The sequence below is a fragment of the Grampus griseus genome (assembly GCF_964374135.1).
Source record: "Grampus griseus genome assembly, chromosome: 8".
Taxonomy (NCBI): domain Eukaryota; kingdom Metazoa; phylum Chordata; class Mammalia; order Artiodactyla; family Delphinidae; genus Grampus; species Grampus griseus.
Window position 1 is genome coordinate 96,718,483 of NC_139002.1, and position 15,614 is coordinate 96,734,096.

Below are 15,614 nucleotides of genomic sequence, written 5' to 3' on the forward strand. Positions count from 1 at the left end.
TGGGCGGGCCCAGTGGAAGGGAGACCACCTGGGTACATATACCCTCTACACCCTCCACCGTTCCCGCCTCCAGTGTGACGGGACTGACCTGACCCCCAAGATTCAGGACCTGAAACCCCAGTGCATTGTTTTCCTGAACATCCCCAGGTGAGGAGGGAAGGGCTCTGTGTGGGCCCTGCTGCCTCTGTCCTGCACGCCTGTCCTCTGAAGCCCATTGTGGTGCCCTCCCCTCCAGGTACTGTGCGGGCACCATGCCCTGGGGCCACCCTGGGGAGCACCATGACTTTGAGCCCCAGCGGCATGATGATGGCTACCTCGAGGTTATTGGCTTTACCATGACATCCCTGGTGAGTGAGCCAGCACGGGGACCATCTAGAGCCCCGGCCCTGCTTTGCCCCGGCCCTGTCCCCACAGTGCCCCGGAGCCTGGCCCCGAGATGGAAGGGGGGGGCAGTCACCAAACTTCCTTCATTGGCCAGGACAGGAGAGCTGACCCTCACCTCCTTCTCTGGCTGGGGTCTCACCCTCCGTCTGCTCTCCATGGGGCGGGGGGTCACTCTCACTTTGGCCAGAGCATCCCTGGGAAAAGCAGAGCTTGAGGTCCTGCCACCCCCTGGCCCCTGGCCTGAGCCTCTCGCGCCCACAGGCAGCACTGCAGGTGGGCGGGCACGGCGAGCGGCTGACACAGTGCCGAGAGGTGCTGCTCACCACGTCTAAGGCCATCCCAGTGCAGGTGGATGGTGAGCCCTGCAAGCTCGCAGCCTCATGCATCCGCATCTCCCTGCGCAACCAGGCCACCATGGTGCAGAAGGCCAAGCGGCGGAGCGCCGCCCCCCTGCACAGCGAGTATGCCCCTCCCCAGCCTCGGTTTTCCCATCTGGAAAGGAGGCTCACAGTCCCCCGAGGCAGCTGGGTGGGGCACGTGGCTCGGTGCCTGGCGGGGACGGGAAGCCCAGGAGAGCCCTGGCCGAGTGCTGTGTGGTCGCCCCGCCCGCAGCCAGCAGCCAGTGCCGGAGCAGCTGCGGATCCAGGTGAGCAGGGTCAGCATGCACGACTACGAGGCCTTGCACTATGACAAGGAGCAGCTCAAAGAGGCCTGTGAGTGGCGAACGGGGCTGGGGGCGCCGAGGAGCGCCGGGTCCCCTGAGGGCAGGGCGGTGGGGGGCAGCGCAGCCAGCTGCTGACAGCCGCTCTGTCCTCCAGCCGTGCCGTTGGGCACCGTGGTGGTCCCGGGAGACAGCGACCTGGAGCTGTGCCGCGCCCACATCGAGAGGCTCAGGCAGGTGAGGAGCAGGTCTGGGGCCTGCCTGGGCTGCCCCCTCCTGCCCCGGGTTCTGGTCACCCCCAGCCCCGGCCTCTGCTTCTCTCGACAGGAGCCCGAAGGTGCTGGAGCCAAGTCTCCGACGTGCCAGAAACTCTCCCCCAAGTGGTGCTTCCTGGATGGTGAGTGGCCCCGAAGGGCCAGCTCAGGGTGGTCCCGGGCCGTGTCCTGCCCCCTCCCTTGGGGGTCCTAGGTGGGGCGGCAGAAGACCTAGGCCTGGACAAGGGCCCCCTTCCTCAGCCACGTCTCTCCCCACAGCCACCACTGCTAGCCGCTTCTACAGAATCGACAGGGCCCAGGTGAGCACTCGCCGTCCTGCTCCGTCCGCCGCCGGCTCCAGGGCCCCAGTGTCCCCTGTCCTGCTAGGCCACCCTCCACAGCTGGGTACAGCCGTCCTTGTGTCCCATAGTGTCCGCGGTTGGGCCGTGCACAGGGATGGTGCTTACGGGAGAAGGGAGCCCGTGTGCCCGGACAGGGCTCGCTGGGTTGGGGTGGGGTGGGGGCGGCCCTCACGGCACAGCTGTCATCCATCCAGACACGGAAGGAAAGGCACTTCTGGCCAGAGGCCTGGTCACCTGGGTAAACGCTTAGCAGTAGAAAGGGGCTGGCCAGCTGGGGGGCCCACTGTGTGGAGGTCAGGGTATGGGCTTGGGTGGCAGGAGAGGAGAGGAGAGGAGAATGGGGGAGGGCACAGGGGACTGGCAGGGCCACTGGCCCGCCTGCCTCCTGTCAGCATTCCTGCTCACAGCAGAGGCTTCTCCAGGTCTCCTGGCCTGGAAGCCCCTTCACCACCACCCCGGCCACCCTGCAGGGCCCTGACTCTCGGCCCTGACCTCCCCACCCGCAGGAACACCTCAACTACGTGACCGAGATCGCACAGGATGAGATTTATATCCTGGACCCTGAGCTGCTGGGGGCGTCTGCCCGACCCGACCTCCCAACCCCCTCTTCCCCTCTCCCCACCTCGCCCTGCTCACCCAGGCCCCGGTGAGTCCCAGGCCTCAGCCAGTGCCCTGGCTGTAAATCCCACCCGTAAGGCAGCGGCTCCTCAAGCCCTGTCTTCGCCCCAGCCACTTCCCTGAGTGTCAGACGCACGTCCAGCTGCCTGCGGTCCCCACTGGCCCCTCCCCACTGACCCACAGTCAGCAAACTGAACCCAGCCTGCCAGCCCTCCACCCCACCATCTGCCCGCCGCGTCTGAGCACACCACGGAGCCCCTGGCCTCCTGCTCTCTCCCCCAAGCCTGGAACCTTCTTCCCCAGCACCCACCCTGCAGTCAATGTGCCCTCCCCCTGTACCTGGTCACTTCATCCCACGCAGCCTGAGCCTGGTGGTCTCTGACCCCACCAGCGCCCTCCCTGCTCCATCACCACAGTCCAGCCGCACTCGCCTCTGGGTTCTTTAAGGCACAAGTTTGCCCACCTCTGGACTTCTCCTTGCCTCCCCGATCTTCACAGAGCTGCCCCTCCATTCATCTCTCAGCTTGGGTGTTTCCTCCTCAGGGTCTCCCAGGAGCCCCACCTGAAGTTGCTGTTCAGTCACACTACCCTGTCTCCTATTCTTTGTAGCACTTCCTGCTGTTTCAAAATACCTTATTTATTTGTTTACTTGTTTGTCTCTCTGACTAGAATGTAAGCTCCCTGAGAGCAAGTTCTCCACCCGCCATGTTCACTGCTGTGTTGCCAGTGCCCAGAACATCACTTGACACATAGGAGGCACTCAATAAACTGTTGAAAGGACAGAGGGCGCCCCGGGTTGGGGCTGGGGAGGGCAACAGGCTGGGCCCGTGCTGTAGCCATGTCACCTGTAGCCCTGCCACATCTCATCCTGCTCTGTTTGCAGGTCACTGCCGGGGGATGCTGCACCCCCTACAGGTGAGGCCTCTCCCTGCAGGGCCCCTGTTTCCTCCCTGGTCCTAAGACCGAGGTTCGGTGGGGTGGTGGGGTCGGGTGGGGTGGAGCCCATACGCAGCCTCACAAGAACACAGCTACGTCACAGTCACCGTGAGCCCACAGCCCTTGGCATACGTGCCCCAACAGGCCCCCTTCTCTGCACAATAGTACCTCAGACGTATGTTCACACACCGACACATGCCTAGGCGTCCAGCGCCAGAGAGTAACAGGCAGGTGTTCTGTGCAGGTGAAGAGCTGATCGAGGCTGCCAAGAGGAACGATTTCTGTAAGGTACTAGTGCCAGGCTCGGGCTTCTTCCCCTTGGCAGCCCCCTCAGGCCCTGGGGAGTGGAGCCTCTGGGCTGGGCCAAGAGCTGATCTGTTGAGGTGCGGTCATCTGTCGTCGCCTGGGCCTCTGTGGGGCCTCCGTGTGGTGGTTCCAGTCAGCCATGCCCCCCATCCCTGTCCAGCCCACAATCGGTGTCCCCGCATAGGGGCTTCCTAGCTCATTCTGCCTGTCCCTGGTGCTCAGACAGGATCGAGCCTTAGAGGAACCGCAGGCTCCAAGGCTCGGTCGTCAGTGCTCCCAGGGTGTCCAGGGGCACCTGGGGTGAGAGAAGCCCATTGTGTCTCCCCTGCGCTCCAGAAAGACCCCCAGAGGCCCCTAGGGAGCCTGGGGCCTGTGTGAGTTGGGGGGCCTTTCTGTGGCTGGAAGCAGGGTGGCCCTGAGGAGCCCCAGCCCTGCTCTGCCTCCTGCCCCCAGCTCCAGGAGCTGCACCGAGCCGGGGGTGACCTCATGCACCGGGACGAGCGGGGCCGCACGCTCCTGCACCACGCTGTCAGCACTGGCAGCAAGGAGGTGGTCCGCTACCTGCTGGACCATGGTGAGCTGTGCCACTGGGGCCCCTGGGAGGAGGGAGAGGCTGCCAGGCCTCTCTGACTCCCCCCCCCCCTTCTCCAGCCCCCACAGAGATCCTTGATGCTGTGGAGGAAAAGTGAGTATGCGGGCAGTGCAGGACCCCAGTTACCCTGGAAACTGTCCCGTCTTTATCTAGCCCCTCCCATTTGGTCCTGTCAGAGCCCATAAACCCTTCCTGGTCACATCTGTCATCCTCTGGGCCACCCCCCCCCTTGCCCCAGGACCCTGAACTTCCTGCCCTTTCTGATGGCCTTTGGGAGACAGGAGGGCTCAGAGGACTGGATGGGGTCCACAGCCAGCCCCTGTTCCCCCAGCGGGGAGACCTGTCTGCACCAGGCCGCAGCCCTGGGCCAGCGTACCATCTGCCACTACATCGTGGAGGCCGGGGCCTCTCTCATGAAGACAGACCAGCAGGTGAGCAGACTAGCAGGGCAGGCAGGGGATCCACGCAAGCAAACCTCTCCCAAACTCCAGCCCGGGGAGAGGGGGGTCTGGGGGAGGGCCGCCTCCGGGGATCCAAAGCTGTCCTTCAGCCAGCACAGTCCAGACCCCGAGAACCTGAGCCAGCAGGAGTTGGCTGCTCCCGAGGGAAGAGCCCCCGTCTTCTAAGCCTGCTGGGGCCGACAGATCCCTGAGGTGATGGCAGCCCCCCCTCATCCAGGGCGACACTCCCCGGCAGCGGGCTGAGAGGGCTCAGGACACGGAACTGGCCGCGTACCTGGAGAACCGGCAGCACTACCAGATGATCCAGCGGGAGGACCAGGAGACGGCTGTGTGAGGCCGCTGCGCAGCAGGGCGACGGGCCACCAGAGGACCAGCCCCTCCTCGCCCACCTCACTGCCACATTCCAGGCGGAGGGCCACAGAGGGACCCGGAACCCAGGACCCAGGGAAGGAGCCCTGTGCTGCTCCCTGTGGAGCTGCCCAGACCTAGGGCTGGACTCTGAGGAGCTGGGGGCCAGGGGCTGGGGTGGGGTCTCACCCGGCCCCCTGAGGCCACAGCCTAACCCAGAGGCTCACAGGGGACCAGGAGACTGGACTGGGCTGGGCAGACCATTGGGGGGGCTGGGGGGGCCCTCACCTTCCCTGCAGTGGGTGCCCTGGAGTTGAGGGCCCACAGCCCGGAGGGCAGAGGGCCTTGAGGCCCTGTGAGGGAGCCCCCAGGAAGACGCTTCCTAAGCCTCCGGGTCCTTGAGGACCCTCACTCTGAGGCTCCTGGGAGCTTGGGCCCCTCTCCCACCCTGACACCACCCCCCCACCCCCGCCCCCAGGGCTTCTTCCCGAATACACGGAGCCTGCTGCATCTGCCTGCCCGCTGCCCTGCTTAGCACCTACCCGGTGACCCTCCTCCCAAACCCAGTCATTTCACCTCCGACTGTGTGGCCTGGGGGGTGGGGGTGGGGGCTTTCACGGTGACATGTTTACAGCTGGGTGTGACTCAGTAAAGTGGATTTTTTTTCCTTTCCGCTTTTCTTTTTTTGTGGGGGAGGTCTTCCAGAAGTGGTGGGATCTGCTGGGCTATCCTCCGGGTGGGGGACTGGACACCGTCGACCCAGACCCAGACTCATTTCGAGGGATCCTGGCTCCTGTTTCGGGGTGGGGTCCGAGGGGCTGCCCGGGACCTGACCTCTGCCTGGCTGCCGTGCTGGTCGTGGCCGGGGGAGGAGCTGATTTCCTCCTGCTTCCCGCTTCCCGCGGGGAAGATAACAATGAAAGTGAAAGAGGTGGAACGGGGGCGAGGCTTGGTTTCTTGGGCCGGGTCGCCCTATGGCCTGGGGCAAACCCCCTCCTCCTGGCCTCAACTGCTTTCGCTGTTTAGGGTATCGGATGAGGTGATCCCTGAGCCTCCAGGCTCAGAAGGGGTGGGCGTTTGCAGCCGCTGCCGGGCCGCGTCTGGAACTTCTCAGACGGCTGCTGTCGGCTCTAAATCTTAACCAAATCCAGGCCTGCGGGCTCCTCCTTCCCCAGCTCCCCCGCCCCCCGCGCGCCCGCCAACCTGCGCGTGGAGAAAGGCGCAGTGGCCTCCGCGCCCTTCCGACCCGTGCGCTTTTCTGGGGTCCCCCGTCCGAGCCCCATCCCGACACTGAGCAGAGCATCTCACTGCAGATCTGGTGAAGCGACCCGAGGCGGGGGCTGGCGCTCCTTCCCCAGCATCTAAGGGGCGCTGAGAGTCGAGCGGGCCCTGGAAAGCGGAGCGGGGCCTCGACGGGGTTAATCACTGCACCCGGGGCTCGACGGACAGAGCCGCACACAGGCTCGAAGGCGGGTCCCGCGCCGGGACCTGTGACACACCCGGGGCTCCGTGCTCCCTCCTGGTCTCCACCTAAAGCTCCGTGGCCATGAAGGGAAGCTGGCGTCCAGAGGGGAAAGGGGACGGCCCCGAGGAGGGGGCAGAGGGCGGGGACGGCAAACAGGGGCCTGGGCCGAGGGAGCGCGAGATTGGGGACTGGGGACAGGGGGTGCCGGGACAGGACGGAGACCCGGGGCTGCGGATGGGGACGCCAGGAGAGCCCGGCGTCTGAAAGCGGAGGGCACCGGCCGGGCGAGACGAGGCAAGGCGAGGGTGTGGGGCCGAGCGGCGGGAAGAGGGGGTAGAGGCGCGGGGGGCTCGGGGAGGGAGCGGAGGCGGGGACGCCGGGGTCGGGGGGCGGCGCGGGTTTGAGGGGAGGGGGCGGGGCAGGTCCTTCGTCGGTGGGGGGGAGGGGGCGGGGGCCCATGTGACCGGCTCAGACCGGTTCTGGAGACAAAAGGGGCCGCGGCGGCCGGAGCGGGACGGGCCCGGCGCGGGAGGGAGCGAAGCAGCGCGGGCAGCGAGCGAGTGAGCGTGCGGGGCCCCGGAGGGCGCGCGGCGGCTTCGGCTCCTCGGCCGCTGCCGATCTGGGGGCTGGAGGCGGGGTGGGGGTCTGAGCTGAGTCCTGGGCTCCAGGCGGCCCCTGGGGAGACTCCTCCCGCTGTGCGCCCCGGCTGGCGGGGAGGGGCCAGCCCCCCAAGTCCGCCGCCACCGCAGTAGCAGCCCGACCCTTTGGGCCTGGAAACTGGGGAAAGGGGGTGGGAGGTTCACGCCTGCGGCCCCCAGTGAGGACTCTGACCCGTGCTCTACCCCCAGGATGCAGCGCCGAGGCTTCCTCCTCCTCGCCCTCCTCGCCCTGCTGGCGCTCACCTCCGCGGTGGCCAAAAAGAAAGGTGATATGGAGGGTGGGGGGTTTAAGGAGGGCTGGAGCCGGGCAGGTGAGGCCGGCAGCCTCGGTTCCGAGCCCGGGACTCCAGGAAGGGGTCTCCGAGTGAGTCTCTCCTGGCCCGGGTCCTGAGCTGTGTTCCCCATGCGTTGTAGACAAAGTGAAGAAGGGAGGCCCGGGGAGCGAGTGCGCGGAGTGGATCTGGGGACCCTGCACCCCCAGCAGCAAGGACTGCGGCGTGGGTTTCCGCGAGGGCACCTGCGGGGCCCAGACGCAACGCATCCGGTGCCGGGTCCCCTGTAACTGGAAGAAGGAGTTTGGAGGTGAGGTGGGGCGCAGGCGAAGGGTAGGCAGGGGGCCCAGCCTCACGGGGACCTGAGCAGACCCGTGGAGGGGGCCACAGGCCATCCAGCTCTGACCCGGGCACTCTCCCGCCAGCCGACTGCAAGTACAAGTTTGAGAACTGGGGGGCATGTGATGGGGGCACAGGCACCAAAGCCCGCCAAGGCACCCTGAAGAAGGCGCGGTACAATGCCCAGTGCCAGGAGACCATCCGTGTGACCAAGCCCTGCACCCCCAAGACCAAAGCCAAGGCCAAAGGTTAGCAGAGGGGCCAGGGATGGGGTCATCACAGGTGGCTGCCCCTACCTGTGAAGGGAGTGGGTAAAGCCTGAAGTTTTGGATCCTGGCCAGTGAATTTTTGACGTGTCTGTACCGGGTTTTCCTGTAGGTAGAGACACCTTAGGTGGGCAGTACTGAGGGCCCCCGCAGAGGGTGCTCGGGAGGTTGAAATCCTGGCTCAAGTAAGGACAAAGTCAGCTGTTCTGTTGGAGCCTTTGGCTTGGGATTCAGGGAAATCGTACTGGGACAGCTTGGCTTTGTCATCTCTCCAGCAGGTGGGGGCAGTTTCTATATGGGAAGGACTTCACAGTCCTTACTTCCTCTTTCCCTTAGCTTCATTCCTGACTCACAGCAGCCCTGGAGGCCAACAGGGCAGAGTGGAATCTGCCCACTTCTCAGGTGAGGGGACTGAGGCTGTTGTCCAGGGCTGCTGGGACCAGGATTGAGACCGGGAACTTGAAGGTTTTCTGATCCCCAAAGTCTAAGCTGGGGGGAGTGAGGAATGTCCAGCATCATAATGGCTGTCCTGTCCCACGGGCTTCCAGGCTAGCTGATAGAGAACCACCAGGGGGCAGAATTTTCTCTTCTCTAATGTCTGTGTTGGGGGGAAGGGGGTCTCCAGTGGGTCACCCAAACCCTGCTAATGCAGTCTTTCTTTCTTGTTTTACAGCCAAGAAAGGGAAGGGAAAGGACTAGCGGCCAGGCCTGGATGCCAAGGAGCCCCTGGCTTCACTCGGAGGCCTGGCCCACGCCCTCCCTCTCCCGGCCCAGGATATAACCCACCAGTGCCTTTTGCCTACTCATTAGCTTTATCAATCATGCCCTGCTTCTTCCCTTCCACTTGCCCACACCCACCCCAAGTGCCCAAAGTGGGGAGGGACAAGGGATGCTAGGCAGCTTGAGCCTCGTCCAAAGGGATTTGATTCCCCTGTACCCACTTTTCTTCTTCCCCCAATGATGCCATTACTAAGAAATAAATAAATGTCTTTTTTTTTTTCCCCAATAAAAGCTTTCTTTTAATATATAAAAGCCCCTTCCCAGGAAGTTTGCTGTGGTGATTTGTTGGAGGTGGGAGAATGGAGGAAAGAGAGGGCTGGAGGGAACGGTGGCTTTCAGGGGGTGGAAGACTTGGCGGTGAGTGCCCCCCAGAGCTCATGGAGAAAAAATGGTTATGAAAATTTCTTCCAGGGCCCCCTACTGACCCCTGGAAGGGTGCCCCCCATCAAGTCCCCTGAGCCTCTCAGTCCTGTTTCTCCAGGGGCCAGGGCTGGGGGAGGGAACCCAGGATACACTAGAACGGATTCCCCCCATCGCAGTTTCCCCCAGGTAAAGGTTTTTTGGTCCAGCCCACTGCCAATCCAGAAGGTTCTATCAGTTGGGAGAGGAGAGATGGGGGTCGCTTGCCTGCCTCACCAGCCCTGCCCCAACTGTCACTGAAGCCTGTGTGTGGGTCAAGTCCACCCCCATTTTCTCCCTGGTGACCCACCAGGGCGTCCCTCGTGCTGCAGAGGCCAGCCGTGAATACCACTCACCACAGTCCCACCTTCACTGTGTGTGACCCGAGCCAAGCCCTCTCCTTGGGGAGGGAAGGCAACTCTCCAGAATGACAGGGGCCACTCAGCTCAGCCTGGGGAGGTAGGTGGCCAGGCCCCAGTTTCTGAGTGAACCCCTGATCTCCCTGCTAGCCCATCCTGAACGTGGCCAGGGTAGTGCCGTAGGGGGTGCTCCGAGCCCCCTCTGCCTGGCCTCCAGCCAGCTCACCCACTGACCCGCCCACCCAACCAGAGCCCTGCTGAGTAGCTGCAGCAAGGGGAGACTTCTGCCCCTGGAGAGAGATATAGGAAGAGGAGGCTGAGCCTACATGCGGGGTACAGGGGGGCAGAAAGCACCGATTACAGCAGGATGGGGGACCCTTCCCTCCCTGAGCCTCCTTTCCCAAGCATTGGCCCCTTTGCTCCTCCCAGAGGGGTGCTGGGCTCTGCTCCCCTCCAGATGTCCGTTCTTTCAGCCACGCTGGCTGGTCACAGTGGGGCAGGTGCCCACATAGGCCAGTGCTCCCCAGCTCCCTGAGGCAGGACAAGAGCGATGGGTCAGACTGTCCAGTTTGGTCACTTCCTGGGGCTGATCCTCTTCGGCCTGAGCAGAGACCTGGTCTCTGAATCCAGCCGGAGCCTCTTCCTGAGGCTCACGGGGTCTCGGGAACGTCAGTTCTCTTCGGCAAACGTGAACACTGAGAAGCGCCTCCGCATCTCTCCCTGGCAGCAGCTGACACGTGGTCCCCAGTGCACACCAGCACCTCCAGTGGCACCCCTACCTGCCTACCTGGCAGTGCCGATGTTCCGATACTGGCATAGCAGCAGGTGTCTGAAAGTCTTTTTAAAGGTGGCATTGCAGAGGGCATAGCAGGCCGGGTTGATGGTGCTGTTGACGTAGCAGAGCCAGTAGCCAATGGACCACACCGTGTCAGGGATGCAGCTCTGGCAGAAGGTGTTCACCAGGACCATGACATTGTAGGGCGTCCAGGTGAGGATGAAGGCTAGCAGAATGGCAAAGATGGTCCGAGTCACCTTGCGCTCCCGGGCTGCCATCTGCCGCTTCTTGCGCACCTGGTTGCGGGCGATGCTGGCAAACTTGCGGGCCACGTTGGCTGCCGGACGCATGCCAGCCGGCGTGGCAGGCACAATCTCGATGGCTGTCACACACTCGTTGCCTGTCTGCTTCGTCACAATCTGGATCTTGGACCATTTGGAGGCCGGATTGAGGGTCCGTGGCTGCAGGGGATGTGCAGGTGTGGCGGGCGTGGTGGCCTCTGTGGTTGACAGCTCTGTGGGTGGTCGTTCCTTGGTGTTCTGGGTGGCGCTGCCCGAGCTGGACTCATTGGAGGTGTCCTTGTCAGCCACTGGGCGTGGCGGCGGGGGGAGGACCGGTGGAGGGGCCTCCTCTAGCTTCCCGTTGCGCAGCTCCCCCCGAGAAGCTTCTCCTGGGGGCGGTTTCTTGACACTCTGCTTCATCAGGGGGCTCTTGAGGAAGGCCAGGGTCTTGGCCTTCTTCTCCTTAGGGCCTTCGGGTCGGTGCTTGTGAACTCGGCTGCGACTGGCCAGGGAGATGTGGATGTAGAGCACCGTCATGATGACCACAGGCAGGTAGAAGGCAGCGATGGCCGTGCCGAAGGTCACCGCCGGGTTGGACAAAAACTGGATGAAGCACTGGTTGTCTGGCACCGTCCGCTTGCCCACCACAAACTGCCAGAACAAGATGGCAGGTGCCCAGAGCACAAAGGACAGGACCCAGGCAGCGGCGATCATGAGGCCTGCCATCTTGGTGGTTCGCCGCGCGGGGTAGGTGAGGGGCTTGGTGACGCAGAAGTACCGGTCAAAGCTGATGATGAGCAGGTTCATGACCGAGGCGTTGCTCACCACATAGTCCAGGGCCAGCCACAGGTCACACACCACGGCACCCAGAGGCCAGTAGCCCTTGATGATGTACACGGTGTAGAGGTTCATGGAGAAAGCGCCTATGATGAGATCAGCACATGCCAGGCTGAAGAGGAAGTAGTTGTTGACCGTCTGCAGTTGCCTGTTGACCTTGATGGACAGCATCACCAGGATGTTGCCCACGACAGTCACGAGGCTCAGTGAGCCTGTCACCGTGGCAATGAACACCATCTCCACTGTCTCATAGCGGTTATGGGTTGACGTGACCAGGCGCACAGACTGGTTGCCCGAGCTGCCGTTGACCGGTGTGAAGTTCGCCATTTTGGTTAGCAGCAGTGGGCGGGCAGTGTCTGGAGGAGGAAGGAGAGAGGAGAGGGGTGAATGGTTGAAGTGGACTAGAGGGGTGAGGTGGGGTACACTGGAGTCAAGGCGACAGAGGAGCATCACCATCCTGCAGAACTCCATCCTTAGAGAACTCTGTCCCATCACTTCCTCCTGTATTCGGTCATTCGTCCTTTATTGAGTGCCTACTCTTGTACAAGCACTGCTGTACGCGCTGGGGTTATGCTGGGGTTACAGAATGAAGGAGACACACGCAGGCCCCACTCTCACGGAGCTTACAACCCTAGCAGGGGAGACATACAAGCATGTGAGCCACAAAAAAGTGCTGGAAAGAAAACAAGGGCAGGTGATGGTGAGTGAGTCAGATGATCAGCGAAGGCCTCTCCGAGGAGGTGAGCGGGATGAGGAGGAGGAGGCAGCCACAAGAAGAGCTGCAGAGAGTGGCCTAGTCAAGGGCGATGGCGAGAGCAAAGGCCCTGAGGCATGTGTGAGGCATGGACAGAAGGCCAGTGTGGGTGGAGGGGTGGGGGGAAGAGAGGTCCCAGATATCAGTATGTGGCTCTGGTCAGAGGTATTCATTCATTTACCCATTTGGTCATTTCTTAACCAAACATTACCAGGGACCTGCCCTCCAATCCCTACAGAAGGCACTAGGGACAAAGGCAAGAATATATACTACCAGCTAACATTTATTGTCTACTCAGTGCCGGGCACTTTCTACACTTTTTATAAGTATTCATTCATTTCATCCTCATAACAAACCTATGAAGTAGATACCGTGTTGTTTTGGTGGGGGTTTTTTTTTTTGGTTTTTTTTTTTGGTGGGGGGGGTGGCATGTGGCTCGGCACGCAGGATCTTAGTTCCCCAACCAGGGAATGAACCCAAGCCCCCTGCAGTGGAAGCACAGAGTCTTAACCACTGGACCGCCAGGGAAGTCCCAGATACTGTTATTTTTTACTAACAGATGAGGAAAGTAAGGCACGGAGATGTTAAATAAACTGCCCGAGGTTCCACAGCTCCTTGATCTCATGTTGCTGTCCCAGAGCTAAGGATTCTGGTAGAGGGAGGCCCAAAGAGCCACAAGAGCCAGTGATCCCACCTTGGGGAAGTCTTCCCAGAGGACCAGAAGAGGTGACATGGAACTAGGAATCCAAGAAGGAGGAGGAGGAAGTGCCACTGTGGCATCCCCTCCCGGAGCCCTCCCCCGTCCCCAGGGCGTGGGGATGCAGTGCAAGGGTAGCTGGGGTCTGTCAGCAGCTAGGGGCTAAGACCTGTGAAGAATCAGAAGCCTAAAGGGCCCATCACCTGAGGAAAGACACACACGGCTTCCCAGGGGCCAGTGCCCTCCCCAAGGCCTGACAGGGAACCCAAAGGGTGAGCGAGTGTACCAGAGGGAAGAGAGGGGCTGCAGCAGGGGAGCCTGTGGCCAGCCCCTGAGGGTACCCCTCGGCCCACCGGTACACACCATGGCGCCCCAGCTGGGGTCCTCCAAGCACGAGGCTCCTCCCCAGAGCCTCGTCACATCTCCTCCCCCTCTTCCTCTCCCCTGCGTGTGAGGGAGGCCCACGCCCAGGGCACTGTGCCAGGGCAGCCGCTCAGCCCAGCCTCCTTCACACCCGCCAACACACGCACCATTACACACGCACACGGGCCCATCACAGCCATGCCAGCCCCACAGCTCCCTGTCGTATATGCAGTTCTGTGCGTCTGTGTGAGAGAAGCAGAGGAGAGACAGTGGGGTGTGGAGGAAGGAGCATGCGCCCCACAGCCTAGGCTCCACGGCCAGCGGGCTCTTAGCCATGTGGCCTTGCACAAGCCACCTCACCTTCCTGCTCCTCTCTTTCTCATCTGCAAAACAGAGAGGATGCCTGTCCCGGGGCGGCCTCCCTCCCCGGCAGCAGTGGGGGTCAGCAACTCAACTCCATCTCCAGCATTAACGTGCACTAGACGCTGGAGCCAGGTGCCAGGGTGATGCCCCCTCTCCAAGCCTGGCTTCAGTCCCCTTAAGCCACCATCACAGATGCAGATGCAGACCCAGCCTCCTGGCCTGGTAGTTTCAGTTCTCATGCCCAAATCCTTGGTTCACAGGAGAGGCTCACAGAGGGGTGGTACCACCCCCAAGGTCGCAGAGGAATCAAGGGCAAAGACCAGATACTGCCCTCTCCTGGGGGGCGGGGGGTCTCTGACAGCCCTTTTCAGTGCTGAGAGACTCCAGAATGGAACCTCAGGCACTACCCTTTGAGGAGGGGCGGGAGGGCAGAGGCACCCAGCGTGGAGAGGCTGTCCTTCCTAGGCACCTGCCCGTAGGCACAGGGTGGGCAGGAGTGACCTGTCAGCCAGCCCCAAGGAAACCCTCGTTCTAGCCTCCCAGGTTCAGGACACAGGCCAGTGAGATCAGAATGGCTCGAGGTACCAAATAGGAAAAACATAATCGCTCTTGTTTATTGAGTGTTAATTATGAGTCAGGAATCCCTCCGAGCTTTTCATACAGATTATCGGGTTTAATTCCTACAGCAGCCTGAAAAGGCAGGTGCTATAGGTATGCTCATCTTACTGAAGTAAGTATCTTCTTACAGATGAGGATAATGTTAATTAACTTGCCTAAAGTCACCCAGTGTGTAAGCAGGGGCGGGGGCAGGATTAGAACCCAGGAGCCACCTTCTTAACTGCAAGGTGCTACTGCCTCTAGAGTTGATTTCCCGCCTCTGCTCTCCCCTCCTCAAAACCACACCACTAGGGGTGGGTCAGGGGAGGCCTGGGTAGGGCCCCTTCTCATTCCCTGCCAGCTCCCACACTTAGCTTTCCCAGAAGAAAAGAGACCTCTTGTCTCCATCTGTACAGCTAGTCTCCAATCAGGTGGTCAAGGGTTTAGTCCCTCTCTGGGCCCTCTTGGGGAAGCTGCCAGCTGCAGACACAGCAAGGCACTCTCCCTGTTCCCCACCCAAACTATCTTTCTGGACCCCTGGGGGTCACCCGCAGACGTTCTGACTGCACCCTTCTCTGGAGCGTTTCTCTGGGATGCAGGCCCGCCTGAAACCTGGGGAGGCGAGCAACCGCCGCCCAGGCATGTGCGCACCGCTAGATGGCAATGTCGGTCCCTGGGTGCCAGCTCCGGACCTGGAGAGGATGGCCGCTATTCGCCACCGCCCCCAACTCCAAGGCGACTGGGAGAGCAGTGGAGGTCCCAGGCCGGGCCTCCCAGGGGAGGGACTTGGGGCCCCCTCTACAGGCCTCACCCCGTAGCTGCCTTTAGGCCTCACCCCGTAGCTGCCTTTGGCTCTGCACGGGGTTCAATGGTTGGAAAGTTAAGGGCGCCTGGTTCCACCCCTCACGCGGCGAGGAAAGTGTGGGCGGGAAGGCGACTGCGAGTTCTGTTTGTGTGTGATTACTGGGAAGCTCGAGTAGAAGCTAGTAGCTGTCTGCATGTGCGTGTGTGCGCGCGCTGGGCCACGCCTGGATACCAGTGCGCCCGTGTGCATGTGAGCATGCTCGCGCGGTGTGGACACGTGCATGTGCATGCGTGTGTGCGCCTGGAGTGCTGCGGCCTGGGGGATGCACACGGTTCGGGTGTGCCTGTACCTGTGAGCTTGTGTACACGAGCAAATGCAGGTCCCACAGTGGGTGACCCGCCACATTCTAAACGCCCCTGTAGGGAGGCTCAGCCCAGACTTCGGCTGTCTGAGTAGGAAGAAGGTCGGGCGAAGAACCGGTGTCTAGATGGCGCCCCGCCTGTGCATGGGGAAGAGTCGCCGGCAGGACAAGACCGGACTACAATCTGGGCTGCGACAGACCCCCTGACCTTGGGGGCATCTTCTTAGCAGAGAGTCCTCTGGTGTCTGCGTCCCCAATGCTGCGGTGCAGAGTCCCAGGCTGGGACTGACTTCTGTCGAGGGGCTGCTGCTAGAGTCTCT

At 62.1% G+C, this 15,614-nt stretch overlaps 3 protein-coding genes across 12 annotated transcripts in view; 2 read left to right on the forward strand and 1 right to left on the reverse strand.

The window, feature by feature from the left end:
* DGKZ (diacylglycerol kinase zeta) overlaps window positions 1-5,594 on the forward strand; it is a gene marked incomplete at its 5' end in the record, with an annotated part of 32,522 nt that extends 26,928 nt beyond the window's left edge. For 7 of the 8 annotated variants that reach the window (XM_082661322.1, XM_082661325.1, XM_082661323.1 and 4 more), the window contains 14 exons: window positions 74-147; window positions 236-347; window positions 646-845; window positions 997-1,097; window positions 1,203-1,282; window positions 1,373-1,442; window positions 1,579-1,619; window positions 2,168-2,307; window positions 3,163-3,194; window positions 3,460-3,503; window positions 3,975-4,095; window positions 4,173-4,206; window positions 4,445-4,544; window positions 4,792-5,594. In XM_082661322.1, the coding sequence (XP_082517448.1) occupies window positions 74-147; window positions 236-347; window positions 646-845; window positions 997-1,097; window positions 1,203-1,282; window positions 1,373-1,442; window positions 1,579-1,619; window positions 2,168-2,307; window positions 3,163-3,194; window positions 3,460-3,503; window positions 3,975-4,095; window positions 4,173-4,206; window positions 4,445-4,544; window positions 4,792-4,908 (1,266 nt within the window). In that variant the 3' untranslated portion in view covers window positions 4,909-5,594. Of the gene's footprint in view, window positions 1-73; window positions 148-235; window positions 348-645; window positions 846-996; window positions 1,098-1,202; window positions 1,443-1,578; window positions 1,620-2,167; window positions 2,308-3,162; window positions 3,195-3,459; window positions 3,504-3,974; window positions 4,096-4,172; window positions 4,207-4,444; window positions 4,545-4,791 lie in introns of all 8 variants that reach the window. The other variant, XM_082661318.1, reaches the window with a different exon arrangement.
* An 897-nt stretch (window positions 5,595-6,491) lies between these two features.
* MDK (midkine) lies at window positions 6,492-8,883 on the forward strand. Of its 3 annotated transcripts, none has more exons than XM_082660354.1 (6): window positions 6,492-6,681; window positions 7,236-7,312; window positions 7,461-7,628; window positions 7,744-7,905; window positions 8,260-8,325; window positions 8,597-8,883. In XM_082660354.1, the coding sequence occupies exons 2-6, from the start codon at window positions 7,237-7,239 to the stop codon at window positions 8,620-8,622; spliced, it is 498 nt and encodes a 165-aa protein (XP_082516480.1). In that variant the 5' UTR covers window positions 6,492-6,681; window position 7,236; the 3' UTR covers window positions 8,623-8,883. The 3 variants fall into 3 exon arrangements, with proteins under 3 accessions (XP_082516480.1, XP_082516479.1, XP_082516481.1); XM_082660353.1 differs by lacking the exon at window positions 6,492-6,681 and adding an exon at window positions 6,858-6,947; XM_082660355.1 differs by lacking the exons at window positions 6,492-6,681; window positions 8,260-8,325 and adding an exon at window positions 6,858-6,947.
* A 1,361-nt stretch (window positions 8,884-10,244) lies between these two features.
* Window positions 10,245-11,681, reverse strand: CHRM4 (cholinergic receptor muscarinic 4; the record flags this gene model as incomplete). Its single annotated transcript, XM_082660505.1, has 1 exon — window positions 10,245-11,681. The coding sequence occupies one exon, from the start codon at window positions 11,679-11,681 to the stop codon at window positions 10,245-10,247; it is 1,437 nt and encodes a 478-aa protein (XP_082516631.1).
* Between the last annotated feature and the right edge of the window lie 3,933 nt (window positions 11,682-15,614).